The sequence below is a fragment of the Sus scrofa genome, chromosome 13 (genome assembly GCF_054392235.1).
Source record: "Sus scrofa isolate SSC_HxYL_T2T_F1_AM1 chromosome 13, Sscrofa_HxYL_maternal_Yorkshire_Landrace_v2.0, whole genome shotgun sequence".
NCBI classification, from domain to species: Eukaryota; Metazoa; Chordata; class Mammalia; order Artiodactyla; family Suidae; genus Sus; species Sus scrofa.
The window spans coordinates 48,045,959-48,071,222 of record NC_139395.1 but is presented as its reverse complement, the minus strand read 5'-3'; the positions used below and the strand labels follow the sequence as shown (position 1 = coordinate 48,071,222).

At 38.4% G+C, this 25,264-nt stretch overlaps 1 protein-coding gene across 32 annotated transcripts in view; it reads right to left on the bottom strand.

The window, feature by feature from the left end:
* Positions 1-25,264, bottom strand: part of DOCK3 (dedicator of cytokinesis 3) — a 507,677-nt gene that overhangs the window by 432,099 nt on the left and 50,314 nt on the right. For all 32 annotated transcript variants that reach the window (XM_021068832.2, XM_021068840.2, XM_084988414.1 and 29 more), the window contains exon 2: positions 18,764-18,847. In XM_021068832.2, coding sequence (XP_020924491.2) covers positions 18,764-18,847 — 84 coding nt within the window. The remainder of the gene's footprint in view (positions 1-18,763; positions 18,848-25,264) is intronic.

The following is a 25,264-nucleotide window of genomic DNA, read 5'->3' as shown; positions in this document are numbered from 1 at the left end:
GTAGAGTCTTTAGGAGTCTCTAGGTATAGTATCATGTCGTCTGCAACTAGTGGTAGTTTTGCTTCTTCCTTTCCAGTTTGGATGCCTTTTATTTCTTTTACTTCTCTGATTGCTGTGGCTAGGACTTCCAAAACTATGTTGAAGAGTAGTGGTGAGAGTGGACATCCTTGTCTTTCTTGTTCCTGATCTCAGCGGGAATTCTTTTCAGCTTTTCACCATGGAGAATGATGTTCGCTGTGGGTCTGCCACATATGGCCTTTATTATGTTGCGGTAGGTTCCCGCTCTGCCCACTTTCTGAAGGGTTTTTATCAGAAATGGGTGTTGGATTTTGTCAAAGGCTTTTCCCGCGTCTGTCGAGAGGATCATATGGTTTTTATTCTTAAGTTTGTTAATGTGGTGTATCACACGGATTGATTTGTGGATATTGAAGAGCCCTTGCATCCCTGGGATAAATCCCACTTGATCATGATGTACAGTCCTTTTAATGTATCATTGGATGCGGTCTGCTAGTATTTTGTTGAGGATTTTCTGCATCAATGTTCATCAGTGAAACGGGCCTGTAGCTTTCTTTTTCTGTGGAATCTTTGTCTGGTTTTGGTACCAGGGTGATGGTGGCCTCATAGGATGAGTTTGGGCGTATCCCTTCCTCTGCAGTTTTTTGAAATAGGTTCATAAGGAGAGCTGTTAGCTCTTCTCTAAATGCTTGACCGAATTCGCCTGTGAAGCCATCTGGTCCTGGACTTTTGTTTGTTGGAAGTTTTTTAATCACAGTTTCAATTTCAGTTCTTGTGACGGGTCCATTCATCTTTTCTATTTCATCTTGGTTTAGTCTTGGAAGATTGTACTTTGCTAAGAATTTGTCCATTTCTTCTAGCTTTTCCGTTTTATCGGCGTATAGTTGCATATAGCAGTCTCTTATGATCCTTTGTATTTCTGTGATGTCCGTTGTTACTTCTCCTTTTTCATTTCTAATTTTATTGATTTGAGTCCTCTCTCTTTTTTGCTTGGTAAGTCTGGCTAGGGGTTTATCGATGTTGTTGATCTTTTCAGAGAACCAGCTTTTCGTTTCATTGACCTTTTCTATGGTTTTCTTTGTTTCTCTTTCATTGATTTCTGCTCTGATCTCTATGATTTCTTTCCTTCTACTAACTTTAGGTCTTGACTGTTCTTCTCTCTCGAGCTGCTTTAGATGTAAAGTTAGGTTGTTTGTTTGAGCTTTTTCTTGTTTCCCGAGGTGGGCTTGTATTGCTACAAACTTTCCTCTTAGAACGGCTTTTGCCGCATCCCATGGGTTTTGGAGTGTCGTATCTTTGTTGTCATTTGCTTCTAGGTATTTTTTAATTTCCTCTTTGATTTCTTCAGTGATCCCTTGGTTGTTTAGTAGCATGTTGTTTAGTCTCCACGTGTTTGTGTTTTTTGCAGTTTTTTTTTTTTTCTTGTCGTTGATTTCCCTTCGTATAGCGTTGTGGTTGGAAAAGATGCTTGACGTGGTTTCAGTTTTCTTAAAGTTACCGAGGTTGGATTTGCAGCCCAGGAGGTGACCAGTCTTAGGGAGTGTTGCATGTGCACTTGAGAAGAATGTGTATCCTGTTGCTTTTGGATGGAATGTCCTATAAATCTCTATTAAGTCCACCTGGTTTAATGCTTCTTCATTCAGGGCCTGTGTTTCCTTATTGATTTTCTGCCTGGGTGATCTGTCCATTGCTGTAAGTGGGGTGTTCAAGTCCCCCGCTATTATTGTGTTACTGTCAGTTTGTCCTTTTAAGGTTGTTAGCAGTTGCCTTATATGTTGTGGTGAACCTACGTTGGGTGCGTGGATATGTAAAATTGCTACATCTTCTTCTTGGATTGATCCTTTGATCATTATGTAATGACCTTCTTTGTCCCTTAAAATATTCTTCAGTTTAAAGCCTATTTGGTCTGTTGTGGGTATTGCTACTCCAGCTTTCTTTTGATCCCCGTTTGCATGGAATATTTTCTTCCATCCTCTCACTTTCGATTTGTATGTGTCCCTAGAAGTGAAGTGGGTCTCTTGAAGACACCATGTAGATGGGTCTTGTTTTTGTATCCATTCAGCCAGTCTGTGTCTTTTGGTTGAGGCGTTTAGTCCATTAGCATTTAAGGTAATTATTGATATGTATGTTCTTCTTGCCATTTTATGAACTGTTTTGGATTTGTTTTTGCAGCTCTTTTTTCTTCCCTTCTTCTCTTGTTCTCTCCTCTTCTGGTTTGAGGACTATCTTTAGTGATGTATTTGAGTTGATTTTTCTTTGTTTGTGTATCAGCTGTAGATTTTTGGTTTGCAGTTATTCTGAAGTTTTGATTTAAGAGTCTGTATGTATGTGAGATTGTTTTAAGTTGTTGGTCTCTTAATTGCAAGTTCATCTCCACTGTCCTGCATTTGTACCCACCTCTTCTCGTGATTTCTGACTTTGGTGGTATAATTGCGCATGGATGATTTCATATCGTTACTGTATGTATACCTTTACTGGTGAGCCTTGTCATTTGTGGAATTTTTGTTTCTGGTTGTAGCCTTTTCTTTTCTGCCTAGAGAAGTTCCTTTGGTATTTGTTGTAAGGCTGGTTTAGTGTTGCTGAATTCTCTCAGCTTTTGCTTACCTGTGAAGCTTTTGATTTCTCCTTCAAATCTGAATGAGAGCCTTGCTGGGTAGAGTAATCTTGGTTGGAGGTCTTTTTCCTTTCTTCACGTTAAGTATATCATGCCACTCCCTCCTGGCCTGCAGAGTTTCTGCTGAAATATCCGCCGATGACCTTATTGGGGTTCCCTTGTATGTTATTTGTTTCTTTTCCCTAGCTGCCTTCAAGGTTTTCTCTGTCTTTAATTCTGGTCAGTTTGAGTAGTATGTGCCGTGGTGTATTCCTCCTTGGGTTTATTTTATATGGTACTCATTGTGCTTCCTGGATTTGAGTGAGTGATTCCTTCCCTTGTTATGGAAGTTTTTGGCTGTTATCTCTTGGAATATTTTTTCTGTCCCCTTCTCTCTCTCTTCTCCTTCTGGCACCCCTATAATACGGATGTTGGTGTGTTTGTCCCAGAGTTCTTTGAGACTCTCTTCATTTGTTTCCAACCTTTTTTCTCTTTTCTGTTCTGCATGTGTAATTTCTACCAATCTGTCCTGCACCCTGCTTATTCGTTCTTCTGCCTCTTGTATTCTGCTGTTAGCTGCCTCTAGTGAATTTTTTATTTCCGTGACTGTATTTTGCATCTCTTCTTGTTATAAGTTTTATATGTTGTATCTCTTTGCTCAGTGTTTCCTGTAAGTTATCCATCTTTGCCTCCAGTTTATTTTCAATGTCTTGCATCATCTTCAGCATCAACAGTCTGAAGTCTTTTTTCTGGAGGCTTAGAATCTTCTCCTCGCTTAGCTGTTTTTCTGTGGTTTTTCCTTTCTCCCTCATCTGAGTTGTAGTTCTTTGTGTTTTCATTTTTATAGGTTTTTGGTGTGGTGACCTGTTTACAGATAATAGAGTTGTATTGTAGCCTCTCTTACTTCTGATGTCTGCCCCCCTGTGGCTGAAGTCCCTGTGGGGGCTTGCTGCAGGCTTCCTCCTGATGGGAGGTGCTGATGCCTCCCCCCTGGTAGGTGGAGCTGATTCTTATCCCTCTGGTGGGTGGGGCTTAGTCTCTGGATTGGATTAGAGGGGCCTGTGTGCCTGAGGGGTCTTTAGGCAGCCTGTTTACTGAGGGGCGGGGCTGTGATCCCACCTGGATTATTGTTTGCCCTGGGGCTTCTCAGTGCTGACTGACTGACTGGTGGGGCCAGATTTTCCCAAAATGGCCACCTCCAGAGAAAGGCACGCTGCTGAATATCCCCCAGAGCTTTGCTCTCAATGTCCTTCCACGTTCACCCCTGCTTTCCCAGGATGTCCTCCAAGAACTGCACTCTCAGGTTTGACCCAGATTCCCATGGAGACTTTGCTTTGCCCTGGGACCCAGTGCATGTGAAAGTCTGTGTGCGCCTTTTAAGAATGGGGTCTCCGTTTCCCCCAGTCCCATGGAGCTCCTGTGCACAAGCCCCACTGGCCTTCAATGCCAGATGCTCCAGGGGCTCTTTCTCCTAGTGCCAGATCCCCGCACATGGGAGTTTGATGTGAGGCTCAGAACTCTCACTCCTATAGGTGAGTCTCTGTGAACCAGTTAGTTTCCAGTCTGTGGAGCTTCCCACCCAGGAGGTATGAGATTGTTTATATCACAAAATCGCCCCTCCTACGTCTTGATGTGTCCTCCTCTTTGTCTTCTGGAGTAGGATATCTTTTTTAAGGTTTCTTGTCCCTTTGGTTGAAGATTGCTCAGCCTTCAGTTGTGAATTTTGTTGTTTTTAGGAGAGAAGTTGAGCTCCAGTCCTTCTGTTCCACCATCTTAATCCCATCTCAGGACCTTTGAAGGTCCCTATCAGAACTGCTTTATCTTCATCCCACATATTTTGTTCTTTTTTTAATTAAAGTATAGCTGTTTTACAATGTTGTGCTGGACAGAAAAGTGACCCAATTATACATATCTATTTTTTTTCTCATATTATCATCCATCATGTTCCATCCCACGAGATTTGATATAGTTTACTGTGAATGCCACAGATTTTGGATCACCTTGTTTCCATTTTCATTTGTCTCCAGGTGTTTTTTTATTTCCTCTTTCACTTTTCAATGACCCATTGATTGTTTAGCAGCATGCTGTACCCTCCATATGTTTGTAGGGGTTCTTTTTTTCACTTTTCTTCTTCTAATTCCTAATTTCAGACCAATGAAGTCAGGACAGATGCCTGATGTGATTTCAGTCTTCTGAAACTTATTGGGACTTGTTTTGTGGCCTAACATATCTATCCAAGAAAATGTTCCATGTGCACTTTAAAAGAATGTGTACTCTGCTGCTTTTGGATACAAAATTATATATCTATCTCATTAGATAGATAGATAGATAGATAGATAGATAGATAGATAGATAGACAGACAGACAGACAGACAGACAGACAGACAGACAGATAGGGTCCACGTCACTCTAATGTGTCATTTAAGACCAGTGTTTCCTTGTCGATTTTCTATCTGGGTGATCTATACACTGATATTGAGTATTAAATCCCTCTATTAGTTTATTGCTATTTATTTATCCCTTTATTTATGCTAATATTTGTTTTATATATTTAAGTGCTCCTAAGCTGGGTGCACAAATGTTTGCAAAGGTTATATCATCTTGGTGGATTGACCACTTTATTACTATGCAATATCCTTGTCTTTTGTTACACTCTATTTTTTTTCCCTTTGGCTACCACTGTAGCACACAGAAGTTCCAAAGCAAGATATAAAACATGTGTCATAGCAGTGGCCTGAGCCACATCAGTAAGAATATTAAATCCTTAAACCACTGAGCCACACAGGAAGTCCCAGTCTTTGTTTTAAAGTCTATTTTGTCTGATGTGAATAATGCTATTCTAGCTTTTTTCTTTCCCATTTGCATGGAATATCTTCTTCTATTCCTTCACTTTCACTTTCTATGTCTATAGCTCTGAAATGATCTTGTAGGAAGCATACAGTTGAATCCCGGGTTTTTTGGGGGTTTTTTGGTCTTTTTAGGGCTGCACCCATAGCATATGGAGGTTCCCAGGCTAGAGGTCCATTTGGAGCTGTAACCACTGCCCTACACCCAGAGCCACAGCAACAGAGGATCTGAGCTGGGTCTGTGACCTACACCACAGCTCAGGACAACGCTGGATCCTTAACCCACTGAGCGAGGCCAGGGATCAAAGCTGCATCCTCATGGATGCTAGCTGGGTTCATTAACCTCTGAGCCACAACGGGAACTCCTGAATCTCAGTGTTTTTAATCTATTCATTCACCCTACGTCTTTTGACTGGAGCATTCAGTCCATTTATATTTAAAGTGACTGCTGACAGGTGTGCACTAATGACACTTTGTTCACTGTTTCCTGGTTGTTTATGTAACCCTTCTTTATTTCTGTCCTCTTCTCTTGGTTTCTTCTTTTGTGGTTTGACAAATGCCTTTCCTGTTATGTTTGAATTCCTTTCTCTCTCTTTTTTTTTTTTTGTGAGTGTGTGGGGTTTTTTTTGTGAGTGTGTGTGTGTGTGTGTGTGTGTGTGTATGTGTGTATCCATTGTAGGTTTCTGGTTTGTGGTTACTTTGGACTCATATGTAACCTGTATATACAACAGTCTATTTTAAGCTGATATTTGCTGAAGTTCAAAGGCATTCTAAAAGTACATTTTATGTTTTTTAATTTCATATTTTACTGCAGTTATAGGTAAGTGTACTAATTTTGTCTTTTTACATTTATACCAGCTTTTCAAATGACTTAGGCACTACCTTTACTATATACATTTGCCTTTACTAATGAGACTTTTTCTTTCAAATATTTTTTTCTCAGCTGTGACCTTTCCCTTTCAACTTGAAAAAAAAAAAGATGCTTTAGGAGAGAATGAGTTCCCATCGTGGCACAGGAAAAACAAATCCGACTAGCAACCATGAGGTTGCAGGTTCGATCCCTGGCCTCGCTCAGTGCATTAAGGATTTGGCATTGCTGTGAGCTGTGGTGTAGGTCTCAGATGAGGCTCGAATCTGATGTTGCTGTGGCTGTGGCATAGGCCAGCAGCTATAGCTTCAATTAGGCCCCTAGCCTGGGAACCTCCACATGCTGTGAGCGTGGGCCTAAAAAGCAAAAAAAAAAAAAATTAAAAATGGTCGCTCAGTGAGCTAAAGATCCAGTGTTTTCAACGTTGTGGCTTGGGTCACTGCTATGAAATAGGTTCCAACCGATCTGGGAACTTCTGTATGCCACTGGCGGAGCAGCCAAAAAATAAAAATAAAAATAGAGCTATCATATGATCCAGCAATCCTACTCCTCAGCATATATCCAAAAAAAATGAAAACTGTAATTTGAAAAGATACACACACTCCAATGTTCACTGCAGCACTATTTACAATAGACAAGACCTGAAAACAACCCAAGTTCCCATCAACAGACTCCTGGCTTAAGAAGATGTGGTATACAATAAGGGGTTAATATTGAACATATATAAACAGCTCATACAACTCAACATCAAGATAAATAAACAACCTGAATTTTAAAAACAGGCAGAAGAGAAGAGACATTCTGCAAAGAGGAAACACATATGGCTAACAGGATCACGAAAAAATGTTCAACATCACTAGTCATGAGGGAAATGCAAATCGAAACCACAATGACAAAGTTCCCACTGTGATGCAGTGGGTTAAGGATTCAGTGTTGCCACAGCTATGGTGTAGGTCACAGCTGCAGCTCAGATTCAGACTCTGGCCCAGGAACTCCATATGCCATGGGTGTAACAACAAAAAAAAAAAACATAATGAAGTATCAGCTAACATCCATCAGAATGCCTATCATCAAAAAGAACATAAAATAAAATTTATTTAAAAAAAAAGAACATAAATAACAAATGCTGGCAAGGATATAGAGAAAATGGAACCCCCCTACATGGTTGGTAGCAATGTAAATTGGTATAGCCTCTGAGGAAAATAGTATGGAGGTTTCTCAAAAAAATAGAAAGAGAACTACCATATGACCCACCAAATCACTCCCTGAAATTTATCTGGAAAAAAAAAAAACACTAATTCAAAAAGACACATGTGCCCAATGTTCACAGTAGCATTACTACAATTGTCAAGATATGGAAGCAACCTAAATGTCCAGCAGATGAATGGGAAAAAAAGATGTGGTATATATAAATATATACATGTAATACTACTTAGCCATAAAAAGAATGAAATTTTTGCCATTTGCAGCAATATCAATAGACTTGGAGTGCATTACATGCAAAGCGAAATAAGTCAGACAAAAAGACAAATCTGGTATGATATCACTTTATATGTGGAATCTAAAAAAATGCAACAAACTAGTGAATATAACAAAAAAAAAACAGACTCACAAGATATAAAGAACAAACTAATAGTTCCAGTGGGGAGAGGGAAGGGATAAGGAAGTAAGAGGTACAAACTCTTAGGAATAAAATAAGCTATAAAGATACACTGTATAAGACTGGGAAAATAGCATTACTTTACAATAACTATAAATGGAGTACAGCCTCTAAAATTATGAATAATGTCAACTAATATTGCATGGCAACTATACTTTCATTAATTAATTAAATACAGAAAATGACTCTAACTACAAGTGTTTACAAATAGAATTAGTACCTACATAGGATGGCCAGTACAATCAAGGTAAAAGTACTTCAGGAAGAATATCAAGGCAATGCACTTGGCATCTGTTTTAATGGAGTACCACAACAAAAATGGGATCACATTAGAATACTGATCAACGTCAGTCAGATGAAGAATGGTACTGGCTAGTTAAAAGTCATCACTGCACTGACAGTTTTCCTAACTAAAAACCAGAAGAAATTCAAAACTTTGAGAGCATATTTTAAGGTGGATCACTAAAGAGAAAGAAAGGAAAAGAAAAGAAAAGAAAAGAAAAGAAAAGAAAAGAAAAGAAAAGAAAAGAAAAGAGAAAAGAAAAGAAAAGAAAAGAAAAGAAAAGAAAAGAAAGGAAAGGAAGGGAAAGGAAAAAAGAAAAGAAAAGAAAAGCCAACTGTCATTTTGTCTTTGAGGATTCTGCTCTACATTACTGAAGCCAGCCGAGGCACTGGTGGTTCAGTGGTAGAATTCTCACCTCCCTACATTACTGAAGCCAATTAAAGCATCTTACATAACTGCTCTAATGAAACATGGCAAAAAGTAAAAGAAAAATAAAATCCTACATGAATGAAATGGAACAGATATGCCTAAAGAGGTAATTCATTTCCACTTTTCTACGATGACTGCTTCTTTCCCAGTGATTATTACAGAATTGTGCAACTTTAAAGGCACTCAGTCTTTAAGCAATTTCTGGTTTATTTTTGTGCATGGTGTGAGGGTATGTTCTAGTTTTACTGATTTACATGCAGCTGTCCAGTTTTCCCAGTACCACGAGCTGAAGACACTGCCTTTTCCCCATTTTATATTCTTGCCTCCTCTGTCAAAGATTAATTGACCACAGGAGTCTGGGTTTATTTCTGGGTTCTCTATTCTGTTGCATTGGTCTGTCTGTCTGTTTTAGTACCAGTACCAAAGTGTCTCAATGACTGTAGCTTTGTATACTGTCTGAAGTATGGGAGAGTTATGCCTCCTGCTGGGTTTTTATTCTTCAGGGTTGTTTTAGTGATTCTGGGTCTTTTATGGTTTCATATAAATTTTTGGGTTGTCTTGTAGTTCTGTGAAAAATGTCATGGGTGATTTGATAGGGATTGAATTGAATCTGTAGATTGCTTTGGGTAGTTTGGCACAAATGAACCTATCTACAGAAAAGAAACAAACTCATAGACTTGGAGAACAGGCTTGTGGTTGCCAAAGTAGAGAGAGTGCGACGGACTGGAAGTTTGAGGTTAGGAGATGCAAACTACTGCATTTGAGTGGATAAGCAATCAGATCCTGCTGTATAGCACAGGGAATTATATCTAGTCAATTGTGAGGGAACATGATGGAAGATAATGCAAGAAAAAGAACATATGTATGTATGTATGTTGACTGTGCAGAGATGCAAATGAGTTAAAGGCACTAAAGAGCAGAATGAATAATGCAGAGAAATGAACTGGTGACTTGGAAGACAGAATAATGGAAATCACTCAGTCAGGACAGCAAACAGAAAACCAAATGAAAAAAGCATGAAAGCAATATAAGAAATCTATGGGATAATATAAAGTGGGCCAATCCACACATAGTAGGGATTCCAGAAGGAAAAGAAAAAGGAGGAATCTCAACAGATACCGCAGAAATACAAACAACTGTAAGAGAATATTATGAACAATTATATGCCAACAAATTTTACACCCTAGAAGAAATGGACAACTTTCTGGAGACTTACAGCCTGTCAAAACTGAATCAAGAAGAAATAGATCAACTGAACAGACTGATAAATAGAAATGAAATTGAATATGTAATAAAAAACACTCCCTACACACAAAAGTCCAGGATCAGATGGCTTCACAGGCGAATTCTACCAGACATACAAATAAGAATATATACCCATCCTTCTTAAACTTATCCAAAAGGCTGAAGAAGAAGGAACACTCCCAAAGACATTCCATGATGCCACCATCACCCTAATGCCAAAAGCAGACAAAGATACTGCCCAAAAAGAAAATTGTAGGCCAATATCTCTGATGAATATATACGCAAAAATCTGCAACAAAATTTTAGCCAACCAAATCCAACAACATATAAAAAGATCATACACCACGACCAAGTGGGATTCATCCCAGGTTCACGAGGATGGTTCAACATACATATATCAATTGACAACATACACCACAATAACAAAAGAAAAGTCAAAAACCACAGGATCATCTCAATAGATACAGAAAATGCACTTGACAAAGTCCAACATCCATTCATGATAAAAACTCTTACCAAAGTGGGTATAGAGGGACCATACCTTAATACAATAAAAGCCATTACAACAAACCCACAGCAAATATAATACTCATGGAGAAAAGATGAAAGTCTTTCCACTAAAATCAGGAACAAGACAAGGATGCCCACTGTCATCACTTTTATTCAACATAATATTGGAAGTCCTAGACACAGCAATCAGACCAACAAAAGAAACAAAAGGTATCCAAACTGGAAGAGAAGAGGTAAAATTATTACTCTATGCAGATAACATGATACTATATGAAGAAAACCCTAAGGACTCCACACAAGAATTACTTGAACTGATCAATGAATTCAGCAAAGTAGCAGGATACAAGATTAACATTTAGAAATAAGTTGTTTTTCTGTATACTAACAATGAAGTATTAGAAAAGGAACATAAAAATACAACACCTTTTAAAATCACAACCAAAAAATTAAATACCTAGGAATAAACCTGACTAAAGAGGTAAAAGACTTATATGCTGCGAACTATGAAACATTAATGAAGGAAATTAAAGAGAATTCAAAGAAATGGAAAGATATTCCATGTTCCTGGGTTGGAAAAATTAATAGTGTAAAAATGCCATACTACCCAAAGCAATCTACAGATTCAATGCAATCCCTATCAAATTACCCATGACATTTTTCACAGAACTAGAACAAACAATCCAAAAATTTATATGGAACAATAAAAGACTCAGAAGTGCCAAAGCAATCCTGAGAAACAAAAATGAAGCAGGAGGCAAAACTCTCCCAGACTTCAGGCAATACTACAAAGCCACAGCAATCAAGACGGTGTAGTACGGTACCAAAACAGCCACACAGACCAATGGAAGAGAATAAAGAACACAGAAATAAACCCAAACACCTAAGATCAAATTAGCCTTGAATAAAGGAGGCAAGGAAAAGACAGTCTCTTCAGCAAATGGTGCTGGGAAAACTGGACAGCCACATGTAAATCAATGAGACTGGAACATACCCTCACACCGTGCACAAAAATAAACTCAAAATGGCTTAAAGACTTACGTGTAAGACAAGACACCATCAGATGCCTAGAAGAGAACACAGGCAAAACAGTCGCTGACATCAACCTCACAAATGTTTTCTCAGGTCTGTCTCCCAAAGCAACAGAAATAAAGGCAAAAATAAACCAATGGGACCTAATCAAACTGACAAGCTTTTGCACAGCAAAGGAAACCGTTAAAAAAATAAAAGACAACTTACTGAATGGGATAAAATAGTTTCAAACAACGCACCCGACAAGGGCTTAATCTCTAAAATATACAAACAACTTACACAACTCAACAGAAAAAAAAACCAACAACCCAATGGAAAAACCGGCAAAAGACCTGAACAGACATTTCTCCAGAAAGATATACAGATGGCCAACAAGTACCTGAAAAAACGCTCAGCATCACTGATTATGAGAGAAATGCAGATCAAAACTACAAAACTACTATCACCTCACACCTGTCAGAATGGCCATCATTAACAGGTCCACAAATAACAAATTCTGGAGAGGGTGTGGAGAAAAGGGAACCCTCCTGCACTGTTGGTGGGAACATAAACTGGTACAACCACTATGGAAAACAGTATGGAGGTACCTAAGAAAACTAAATATAGAACTACTATATGACCCAGCAATCCCACTCCTGGGCACATATCCGGACAAAACTTTCCTTGAAAAAGACACATGCACCCGCATGTTCACTGCAGCACTATTCACAATAGCCAGGACATGGAAACAACCTAAATGTCCATCAACAGATGACTGGATTAAGACGATGTGGTATATATATACAATGGAACACTGCTCGGCCATAAAAAAGAACAAAATAATGCCTTTTGCAGCAACATGGATGGAACTAGAGACTCTCACACTAAGTGAAGTAAGTCAGAAAGAGAAAGACAAATACCATATGATATCACTTATAACTGGAATCTAATATACAGCACAAATGAACCTTTCCACAGAAAAGAAACTCATGGACTTGGAAAACAGACTTGTGGGTGCCAAGGGGGAGGGAGTGGGATGGACTGGGAGTCTGGGGTTAATAGATGCAACTACTGCATTTGAAGTGGAAAAGCAATGAGACCCTGCTGTATAGCACAGGGAACTATATCTAGTCACTTGTGATGGAACATGATGGAGGATAATGTGAGAAAAAGAATGTGTGGGGGGGGGGCTGGGTCACTTTGCTGTATAGTAGAAAATTGACAGAACACTGTAAATCAACCATAATGAAAAAAATAAAAATCATAAAGTAAAAAATTTAAAAGTGTTTAAAAATATATGTATGACTGGGTTACTCTGGTGTACAGCAGAAATTGACAGACCACTGTAAATCAACTATAATAGAAAAAAATAAAAATCTATTTTTTAATAAAAAGCATTTAGGTATTTATTTACGTTAAATTCTCTTTAGAGCCAGAAGACCTGCTAAGACAAGAGTTACATATTTCTTCAGATGTTTATTAAATCTTCTCAAACCCATCTGAAATCTCCATTAATTAAAATTCTTATTAAGTATTAAAAAAAATGTGGTATGTGTGTGTGGCTGGGGCTACTCTGGGCCAAAGCAAGAATGCAGTCCCTGAGGAACACTCTGCCCAAGGCCACCTTAGCAAGATGGCTAGGGCTGGAGCTGGAGTGAGCTTAGCGGCAGTTCAACGGTTACTCAAACAAGAGTGCTCACTGGCATCTCTGACCTCAGAGAGGGCTTCAGCAGTTCCCTGTTTGTCTGGCAGAAGCTCTAGGGTTAATAAATGGATTTCCTTCCTGTAGAGTCTAGGTACCCTTTAAATTGCTATTTTTTGACTATGTCCCAGGGTAAGCAAGCCTGTGGTCAGGCCCCTCAGCTACATCCCTCACTACTTTAGGTCACCAGGAGTGGAGTTCCCATGGATACCATATCTCCATCTTTCCTACCCATTTCTACCTAGTCCTTCTATGTGCAGTAGCTGTTCTATCACCCTCAGGTCTTCTTCAGGAGGAACTGCTGTATATGTAGGTGTAGATTAGGTGTGTCCAGAGAAGAGGTGAGCTAAGGTTCTTCCTATGCCATTTTGCCCTCCCTTGTCTTATTTTTTATTTGTAGTAGTTCTTTATATATCCTGAATACAAGTCCTTTACCAAATATATCTTTTACTCTGTGACTGGTCTCTTCCCTCTCCTTAATGATATCTTTTGAACAACAGATCTTTATTTTAATAAAGTACAACTTATCAATAACAAAATCTTTGTATATGTGTACAATGGAATATTAGCCAAAAAAAGAATGAAATAATGTCATTTGCGGCAACATGGACAGTTCTAGAGATTATCATACTAAGTGAAGTAAACCAGACAAAGAAAGACAAATATCCCTTGATATGGCTTATATGTGAAATCTAAGAAAAGGATACAGGAGTTCCTGTCGTGGCTCAGTGGTTAACAAACCCGACTGCTAAACATGGGACACGGGTTTGATTCCAGGCCTCACTCAGGGAGCTAGGGATCCAGCATTGCTGTGGGCTGTGGTATGGGTTGCAGATGCAGCTTGGATCCTGCGTTGCTATGGCTGTAGCATACACCAGTAGCTACAGCTCACATTCAACCCTTAGCCTGGGAACCTGCATGTGCCATGGGTGTGGCCCTAAAAAGACAAAAAGACAAAAATAAATAAATTTAAAAAGGATATGAATGAATTTATTTATAAGCAGAAAGAGACTCAGAGACTTCAAAAACAAACTCATGGTTACCAAAGAGGAAGGAGGAGAGATAAATTAGGGGATTGGGATTAAAATATACATACTATTATATATATAAAAATAGATAACCAACAAGGACCTACTGTACAGCATAGGGAACTATATATACTCAATATCTTATAATAAGCATTAATAATGGAAGAGAATATAAAAGAATGTATGTGTGTGTGTGTGTGTGTGTGTGAATCACTTTACACCTAAAACTAACAAAACACTGTAAATCAACTATATTTCAATAAAAATTTTTTAAAAAGAAAAGAAATTGATGCTTGATCTTTGAGGTCTATCTGTTGCCTATGGTTTTGCAGCTGACTATTCCAAGACAATAAAAGGATAGTCTAGGAGTTCCCATTGTGGCACAGCGGAAACTAATAGGACTAGGAACCGTGAGGCTGTGGGTTCAATCCCTGGCCTCACTCAGTGGGCTAAGGATCTGGTGTTGCTGTGAGCTGTGGTGTAGGTTGAAGACGTGGCTCGGATCCTACACTGCTGTGGCTGTGGTGTAGGCCGGCAGCTGTAGCTCTGATTAGACCCCTAGCCTGGGAACCTCCATATGCCTCAGGTGTGGCCCAAAAAAAGCAAAAAAAAAAAAAGGTACTCTATAGGGAAAAAAAAAAAAGATTTTTGTCTACCCCTAGGTCAGAAAGAGTTATTTCCCTATGCTTCCTTCAAAGTGCATTATTATTGTATATTTCTCATTTATATCTACAATCCATCTGGAACTGAGTTTCAAGTATATGCTGTGAAGTAGGGTTCAAGATTCACTGATTTCAATACTGACTCAAAACCACTTATTGATGAGGCCATCATTTTTTCATTCCAATTGGCAAAGCATCACCTATTGCAAAGGATATCATTTCCCTAATGCACTACAAATCACCTTTTTCATATATCACTACATGATATAAACATAACAGTCTGTTTCTAGACCCTCTATTTTTATTTTTTTTAATTTATTGAAGTATAGTTGATTTACAATGTATTAATTTCTGCTGTACAGCCAAGTGACTCTCCCTCTATATATATATATATGTATATGTATGCATATACATATATAAAATCAGATGGGTGTTCTTTTGCATATTTTTCCATGGCAGTTTATCACAGGGTATTAAATATATTTCCCTGGGCTCTACACTAGGACCTTGTTGTACCAATTCACTCTTTTTTTTTTCCCACTGTATGGCAGGGGGATCAAGTTATCCTTACATGTATACATTTTTTCCCCACCCTTTCTTCTGTTGCAACATGAGTATCTAGACATAGTTCTCAATGCTACTCAGCAGGATCTCCATGTACATCTATTCTAAGTTGTGTCTGGTAAACCCAAGCTCCCGATCCCTCCCACTCCCTCCCCCTCCCATCAGGCAGCCACAAGTCTCTTCTCCAAGTCCATGACTTTCTTTTCTGAGGAGATGTTCATTTGTGCTGGATATTAGATTCCAGTTATAAGTGATATCATATGGTATTTGTCTTTCTCTCTCTGACTCATTTCACTCAGTATGAGATTCTCTAGTTCCATCCATGTCGCTGTAAATGGCATTATGTCATTCTTTTTTATGGCTGAGTAGGATTCCATTGTGTATACATACTACATCTTCCGAATCCAATCATCTGTCGATGGACATTTGGGTTGTTTCCATGTCCTGGCTATTGTGAATAGTGCTGCAATGAACATGCGGGTGCACGTGTCTCTTTTAAGTAGAGTTTTGTCCGGATAGATGCCCAAGAGTGGGATTGTGGGGTCATATGGAAATTCTATGGATAGATTTCTAAGGTATCTCCAGACTGTTCTCCATAGTGGCTGTGCCAGTTTACATTCCCACCAACAGTGCAGGAGGGTTCCCTTTTCTCCACAACCCCTCCAGCACTTGTTATTTGTGGACTTATTAATGATGGCCATTCTGACTGGTGTGAGGTGATATCTCATGGTAGTTTCGATTTGCATTTCTCTTATAATCAGCGATGTTGAGCATTTTTTCATGTGTTTGTTGGCCATCTGTATATCTTCCTTGGAGAACAGTCTATTCAGGTCTTTTGCCTATTTTTCCATTGATTGATTGGCTTTTTTGCTGTTGGGTTGTATAAGTTGCTTATATATTCTAGAGATTAAGCCCTTGTCAGTTGCATCATTTGAAACTGTTTTCTCCCATTCTGAAAATTGTCTTCTTGTTTTCTTTTGGGTTTCCTTTGCTGTGCAAAAGCTTTTCAGTTTGATGAGGTCCCATGGGTTTATTTTTGCTCTAATTTCTATTGCTTTGGGATACTGACCTGAGAAAATATTCATGATGTTGATGTCAGAGAGTGTTTTGCCTATGTTTTCTTCTAGGAGTTTGATGGTGTCCTGTCTTATATTTAAGTCTTTCGGCCATTTTGAGTTTATTTTTGTGCATGGTGTTAGGGTGTGTTCTAATTTCATTGCCTTGCATGCAGCTGTCCAGGTTTCCCAGCAATGCTTGCTGAATAGACTTTCTTTTTCCCATTTTATGTTCTTGCCTCCCTTATCAAAGATTAATTGACCATAGGTGTCAGGGTTTATTTCTGGGTTCTCTATTCTGTTCCATTGGTCTGTCTGTCTGTTTTGATATCAGTACCACACTGTTTTGATGACTGTGGCTTTGTAATATTTCTTGAAGTCTGGGAAAGTTATGCCTCCTGCTTGTTTTTTGTTTCTCAGGATTGCTTTGGCAATTCTGGGTCTTTATTTTTATTTTTTTATTTATTTTATTTTATATATATATATATATATATATATATATATTTTTTTTTTTTTTTTTTTTGCTTTTTAGGGCCACACTCGCAGCATATGGAGGTTCCCAGGCTAGGAGTTTAATCAGAACTACAGCTGCCAGCCTATACCATAGCCACAGCAACGCAGGATCTGAGCTGAATCTTTGACCTACACTACATCTCACGCCAACGCCAGGTCCTTAACCCACTGAGCGAGGCCAGGGATCAAACCTACAACCTCATGGTTCCTAGTCAGATTTGTTTCCATTGCGCCACGATGGGAACTCCAACAGTCTCATTTTTAGATCTCAATGAGAAACCTTGCAATACTTCACAACTGAGTATGATGTCTTCCATAGGCTTTTGGTAAACATCCTTTATCAGAGTAAGAAAATTCCCTTCTATTCTCATTTTGCTAAGAGTTTTTATCATGAAATGGTTTTATTTTCACTTCAGTTTTAAGAAAATTATTGAAATGAGCGCAGCCCTTAGAGCTCCTTTTCCAGAAAAGTAAACTCTCAAACTTATATGGGTTCAGACTTCCCACTGTGGTGGAAGAGAATTGGCAGCCATCTTTGCAGTGCCAGGACAAGAATCTGGGCTTGCCACAGCTGGGTCATAGATCACAACTGTGGCTCAGATCTGACCCCTGACCCAGAAACGCCATATGCCATGTGGTAGCCAAAAAAGGAAAAGAAAACAAAAACAAACAAAATTTATATGGTTCCTGGGTCATGGTAGGTTGCACTTACTCCCATACCCATCTGAAGAGTACCCAATGGGATCAGAGCTCTACTCCCACATACACCATCTCCATGCATACAGAGCATGGACATATATTTCTCGTTTATATCTACAATTCATCTGGAATTGAGTTTGGAGTATACGCTGTGAAATATTCTGTTATACATTTTTTTTTTTGCCTTTTTAGGGCTGCACCTGCGGCATATGAAAGCTCCCAGGCTAGGGGTCCAATCAGAGCTACAGCTGCCAGCCTACTCCACAGCCACAGCAACATAGGATTTGAGCTGTGTCTATGACCTACACCTCAGATCACAGCAATGCCAGATCCTTAACCCAATGAGTGAGGTCAGGGATCCAACCCACAACCTCATGGTTCCTAATCAGATTCATTTCCACTGTGCCATGATGGGAACTCCTCTGTTATACATTTTGAGATGGCTTCTAGTCATGTTGAACTGCTAGCCTAGCCAAGTCATTTCCCTTGGTATCAGTTTTGTTTTTGTCAATGCACTGATTTTGTGTGATCTCTCCATAACTGTATTTTCCCATATCTTGTTGATGTGAATGCATAATTTTTAAAAATGTGATATTTTTCAGTAATACATAAATACTATAGCAGAAATATCAAAAAATGTCAAGGAACAGGTAGGTAGGCCAAACTTCATTTCACCATATTTACTGCCCTGTTTTAATTATGACTGATTATGTTCAGCCAATAAGACAGAAACATACAAATGAACTAATTACAATTCAATTCTATTCAAATTCAGTTTACCAGGAGTTAAAGATTATCTATTTGATTGCAGGAAATCAAAAATAATCATATGACACAGTATGTAACAACCATGTCCTGGTAGCCAACAACAGTTACTTAACTGTTGCTATCAGATTAGAGCCAAAATAGCTCATACCTTTACACTAAACATAGATTAGGAATGATTTTATGGCAGTATATCATAATGTGACAAATCATGATTTCAAAGTGATTGCTTATAACCTAGTACTACAAAATAAATGTATATAATATTGCTAAAAATGATCACTGTTTGTGTGTTAAAATTTATAGGGCCATACTTACCTTCACATTTTTCAAGAATCTGGACTGTTTCTCCTATTTCTAAGACCAACCCTTGAGGGACAGATCCTCGAAAGCTGCATATCACTAGAAAAACAAGCATAAACACATCAATTAACATTTAAGGTACTGAAACAGAGTCAGTGTCACTGAAATTAAGCACTGAATTTTCTTAAATATATACTCTCCCTTCCAATTCATTTTTCAAATACCTAAGTCCCTATCAATTTAATCTATGGTTTGAAAAGGTAATAAATTGTTTAGAACACTTAAAGTACATTTGGAGAAAATCACTATTTCTTAGTGGTGTATGCATGCGTGCATATGTGTGAAAACATTTCTATAAACAGCCTCTCTCTCCCCTTCAACATGACTTATGTTCACATGTTCTTTTGGTCAAGTATGTATCAATTAAGAAAAAATGTTAACTCATGATTAGAGAAATACAAATCAAAACCGCTATGAGGTACCACCTTACACCAGCCAGAATGGCCACCATCAAAAAGTCTACAAACAGTAAATACTGGAGAGGGGGTGGATAAAAAGGAACCCTAGTACACTGTTGGTGGCATTGTAAACTGGTGCAACCACTGTGGAAAACAGTATGCTGATTCCTCAGAAAACTAAAAAGAGAACTCCCATTTGATCCAGCAATCTCACTCCTGGACATCCATCCAGAGAAAACCATGACTCTGATGTTCATTGCAACACTCTTTGCAATAGACAAGGCATGGAAACAACCTAAATGTCCACCGACAGAGGACTGGATCAAGAAGAGGTGGTACATATACACAATGGAATATTACTCAGCCATTAAAAGGAATGAAATACCCGCATTTTTAGCAACATGGATGGACCTAGAAATTATCATGCTAAGTGAAGTCAGCCATACAATGAGACACCAATATCAAATGCTTTCACTGACATGTGGAATCTGAAAAAAGGACAGACTGAACTTCTTTTCAGAATGGATGCTGACTCAGAGACATTGAAAAACTTATGGTCTCCAGAGGAAACAGTTTTGGGGTGGGGGGAAGTGTTTGGGTTGCGAGATGGAAATCCTGTGAAATCAGATTTTGATGATCATTATACAACTACAGATGTGATAAATTCATTGAGTAATAAGAAAATAAAAATAAAATTAAAATAATTTTTAAAAAGAAAAAATGTTAAATAAAATGGATTTAAAAAAAGAAAAGAAAAAATGGGAGATCCTGTTGTGGCTCAGCAGAAACAAAACCGAGTAGTATCCATGAGGATGCAGGTTTGATCCCTGGCCCCACTCAGTGGATTAAGAATCTGGCATTGCCATGAGCTGTGGTGTAGGTCACAGATGCGGCTTGAATCTGGGGTTGCTGTGGCTGCGGAAAAGGCTGGCAAGTGTGGCTCCGATTTGATCCTTAGCCTGGGAACTTCCATATGCTGCAGGTGCAGCCCTAAAAAGGAAAAAGAAAAAGAAAAAAAATGAAAAATGAAAAACTGAACACTGGAAGCTTCTTATCTACTATACACAGACAAACAGATATTTTTAAAAGGATCACCAAATAAAATATGATTACGCTCAACGAAATCTCCATAATAAAAATAAGGATTAATGAGATACAAAGCAAATGTACCACAGAGAAAATTTACAGATACTCATCAAAATCCCATGTATATTTATTTTTAGAAAACTGATAAATCAATTCCAAAATTTACATAATACAAAGAACCAAGAATAGCCTTGTCAGTCTTAAAAGACATACACTATCATATACCAAGCCTTAGAGTCTAAAATTGGTGATTTGAAAACACTAACTTTGATAGACACCAAGGCAAGACTGATCAAAAAAAAAAAAAAAAAGAGGAGTTCCTGTCGTGGCGCAGTGGTTAACAAATCTGACTAGGAACCATGAGGTTGCGGGTTCGGTCCCTGCCCTTGCTCAGTGGGTTAATGATCCGGCATTGCAATGAGCTGTGGTGTAGGTTGCAGACGCGGCTCGGGTCCCGAGTTGCTGTGGCCCTGGCATAGGCTGGCAGCTACAGTTCCAATTCGACCCCTAGCCTGGGAACCTCCATATGCCGCAGGAGCGGCCCAAGAAATAGCAAAAAGACAAAAAATAAAATAAAATAAAAGAGAGAAAAGGTACAAATTATCAGTATCAGCAATAAAAACATCAAATAATGAACAAAGAAACATTAGATTAAATTTTATAACAAAAATCTTTAATTTTAAAATAGATGAATAAATCTGTAGAAAGATAAACTTACAAAAACTTACAGAGGAGTTCCCGTTGTGGCTCAGCAGAAACAAATCTGACTAGTATCCATGTGGATGCAGGTTTGATCCCCAGTCTCACTCAGTGGGTTAAGGATTAGGCGTCGCCGTGAGCTGTGGTATAAGTTGCAGATGCAAGTGGGATCTGCCATGGCTGTGGCTGTGGCACAGGCCAGTGTCCACAGCTCTGATTCAACCCCTAGCCTGGGAATCTACATATGCCATGGGTGGGGCCCTAAAAAGACCCAAAACAAAAAAAAAACTGACAGAGAAGTTAAAAATTTGAATAGTCTTATATCTATTAAACAAAAGTGAATCTGTAATTAAAGTTTTCCCACAAATGAAATACCAGGTCCTGATTACTCTACAAGTGAATTTGTGCAAATATTTTAGGAAGAAATACTAGTCATAAATAAATTCCTTCAGAGAACAGGGAAGAGGATTCATTTTGAACTCAATATGAAAATAAAAGCTGACAAGGAAATTATAAGAAAGGAAAGTTACAGGCCAATCTCTCATGATTATAGATATAAAAATCTTGTTTAAAAAAATAAAGTCAAATCAAACTCTATATAAAAAGAATCGTGGCCAACTTGAGTTTATTCCAGAATGCAAGATTGGCTTAATGCTTTAAAAAAAATCAATAAAGGGATAAATTGTATGATCTCTATAAATGCAAAAGAGGCATTTGGTAAAATTCAATGTCCACTCATGACTATGATTCTTAATAAAATAAGAACAGAAGGAAACTTCCTTAATATGATAAAGGTTATGTACAATGTGTCTATGGCAATGATTATACATATTGGTGAAATATTCAGCATTTTATGACTAGGGTTAGGAACAAGAAGTGTCCACCCTGTGCAAATAAAGCAAAAAAAGAAATAAAATGTATAATGATTAGAAACAAAGAAATAAAAGTGTTGTCACCTGCAGGTCTGATTATATTTAAAACAATCAAAAAGAACCTAGATATAAATCAATACATAAAATATGTGAATGTGTAGCAAGGTCACTAAACAGAAGGTGAATTTTTTTTAATCTATATAGGCACAAACAATTAGAAAATGAAATGTTTTAGAAATACACAATTTACAACAGCATCAAAAAATGTCAAGTAACTATACATAAATCTAAGAGACATATGGAAGAATTCTTCCATATGTAGATACACTAAAAGTCCAATAAATGATCGTTGTATCATATTAATTAAATCCAAGACTCAACAGTGTAAAAATATAGACTCCCTCCCAATTCATCATTACATTCCACGCAATCTCAACCAAAATTCCAACAGACATTTTGTGGAAATCAATAAACTGAATAAACAGGAGTTCCCGTCGTGGCGCAGTGGTTAACGAATCCGACTAGGAACCATGAGGTTGCGGGTTCGGTCCCTGGCCTTGCTCAGTGGGTTAACGATCCGGCGTTGCCGTGAGCTGTGGTGTAGGTTGCAGACGCGGCTTGGATCCCGCGTTGCTGTGGCTCTGGCGTAGGCTGGTGGCTACGGCTCCGATTGGACCCCTAGCCTGGGAACCTCCATATGCCCCGGGAGCGGCCCAAAGAAATAGCAAAAAGACAAAAAAAAAAAAAAAAAAAAACTGAATAAACAATGTGTAAGAAAATGCAAAAGACGGGAGTTCCCATTGTGGCTCAGCAGAAATGAATCTGACTAGCTCCCATGAGGATGCAGGTTTGATCCCTGGCCTCACTCAGTGGGTTAAGGATCCGGCATTGCCATGAACTGTGGTGTAGGTCACAGATATTGCTCGGATCCCACGTTACTGTAGCTGTGGTGTAGACCAGCAGCTACAGCTCTGATTCGACCCCTAGCCTAGGAACCTCCATATGCCACTAGTGCAGCCCTAAAAAGACACACACACAAAAATGCAAAAGATGAAGTAGAGGAACATATATAATACCTGTTATCAGCCTTCCCATTGTTTAAAAAAAAAAAAAAAAGCCCAAGATGTAAAACTGTTTGTGTGTGTATAGCATGCATCTATTTGCATGTATACATATATGAGTACATATTTACACTCTACCGAAGACATTAAATTTGCTTATTGGTTACCACAGACAATGCTGGGTCCTCAAAAATTCATGTGTTGCAACCTAATCCCCAATGTGATAGTATTTGGAAGTGGAGGCTTTGGGAGCTGATTATGCCATGAAAATGGAGTCTTCATGTATGGGATTAATGCTTAATAAATTAAGACCCTAGAGGGACCCCTCACCTCTTTCACCATGTAAGTCAACAGTCTGGAGCTGATGGGGGCCTTCATCCAAACCTGACAATGCTATCACCCTGATCTCAGACTTTTCATCCTCCAGAGCTGTGAGAAATGTCTATTATTTAAGCCATCCAGTCTATAGTTTTGTTACAGCAGCTTGAACTGGACTAAGACATTGGTAATCAGTATGCTCTTACTAGAGTATCGGGTTATATGTATTAATACCTACAGCATTATCAATCATCTGAAAATATTTTAAATTCCAAATGCAAAATCAAATTCTGAACAAATACAAACAACAAAGCAATTATACCAACTTCTATCATTTAATGCCATATAGATTCAGAAATGTTAAGAAACAGCAAATACTCTTGAGCATCCTTCATTAAGTACCAAGTGAAGGGAAAAATGGTCTTCCCTGGGATTTACTGGGTTGAACCTCTCATCATAATAGAGAAAAAATCATGTTCCAGTATATTTCAAGTCAATGCAAGAGCAGCTGTCTACGAATGCTTAGGTCAAAACTATGGAATCTCCAAACTTACAGTTACCAAAGGGGAAACATCAGAGGGGAGAGATGAATTAGGAGTTTGGGATTAACATATGCACACTAGTACATATAAAAGACATAGGACTTCCTGTTGTGGTGCAGAGGAAACAAATCCGACTGGGAAGACTGAGGTTTTAGGTTCGATTCCTGGCCTCCCTCAGTGGGTTAAGGATCTGGCATTGCTGTGAGCTGTGGTGTAGGTCGCAGACACGGCTCAGACCCTACATCGCTATGGCTGTGGTGTAGGCTGGCAGCTGCAGCTCTGACTTGACCCCTAGTCTTGGAACCTCCATATGCCGTGGGGGCAACCTAAAAAGCAAAAAAAAAAAAAAAAAAAAAAAAAAAGACATGACAAAGCCCTACTGTATAGCAGGGAATTCTATTCAATATTCTGTAATAGCATATATGGGGAAGAATTTGAAAAACAATGGATACATGTATATATATAAATGAATCACTTTGCTGTACATCTGAAAGTAACACAATATTGTAAATCAATTATATGCCAATAAAATTTGTTTAAAAGTATGTAATCTCTGAGCCATGGCTTATAGTAAAACTACAATTTCTGCAAATCAATGTGATACACCACATTAACAAACTGAAGAATAAAAACCATACGATCCTGTCAATAGATGCAGAGAAAGCTTTTGATAAAATCCAACACCCATTTCTAATAACCCTCCAGAAAATGGGCACTGAAGGAATCTACCTCAACATGGTGAAGTCCACACATGACAAACCCAGATCTGATATCATTCTCAATGGCGAAAAGCTGAAAGAATTCCTGTTGAGATCAGGAACAAGACCTGCTCTCACCACTTCTGTTCAACATAGTTTTGAAAGTCCTAGCCACAGCAATCAGAGAAGAAAAAGGAAATAAAAGGAATCCAAATTGGAAAGTAAGAAATAAAACTATCGCTTTTTGCAGATGCATGTTACTATACCTAGAAAAAGACACTACCAGAAAACTGTTAGAGCTCATTTGTGGAGTACAAAATTAATACACAGAAATCAACTGCATTTCTATCCACTAACACTGGAAGATCAGAGAAACTAGAGAAACAATCCCATTTACCATCACATCAAAAAGAATAAAATACCTAGGAATAAAACTACCTAAACAGACAAAAGGCTTGTACTCAGCCAGCTATAAAATGCTGATGAATTAAATCAAAGACAACACAAACAGATGGAAAGATATACCATGCTCTTGGATTGGACAAATCAATATTGGCAAAATGACTATACTACTCAAGGCAATTTACAGATTTGATGCAATCCCTATCAAATTACCAATGGCATTCTTCACAGAACTAAAACAAAATATTTTAAAATGTGTTTGAAAATACAAAAGGCCCCAAATAGTCAAAGCACCTGAGAAAGAAAAATGGAGCTGGAAGAATCAGGCTCTTTGGCTTCTGACTATGCCACAAAGCTACAGCATCAAAACACTACGGTAC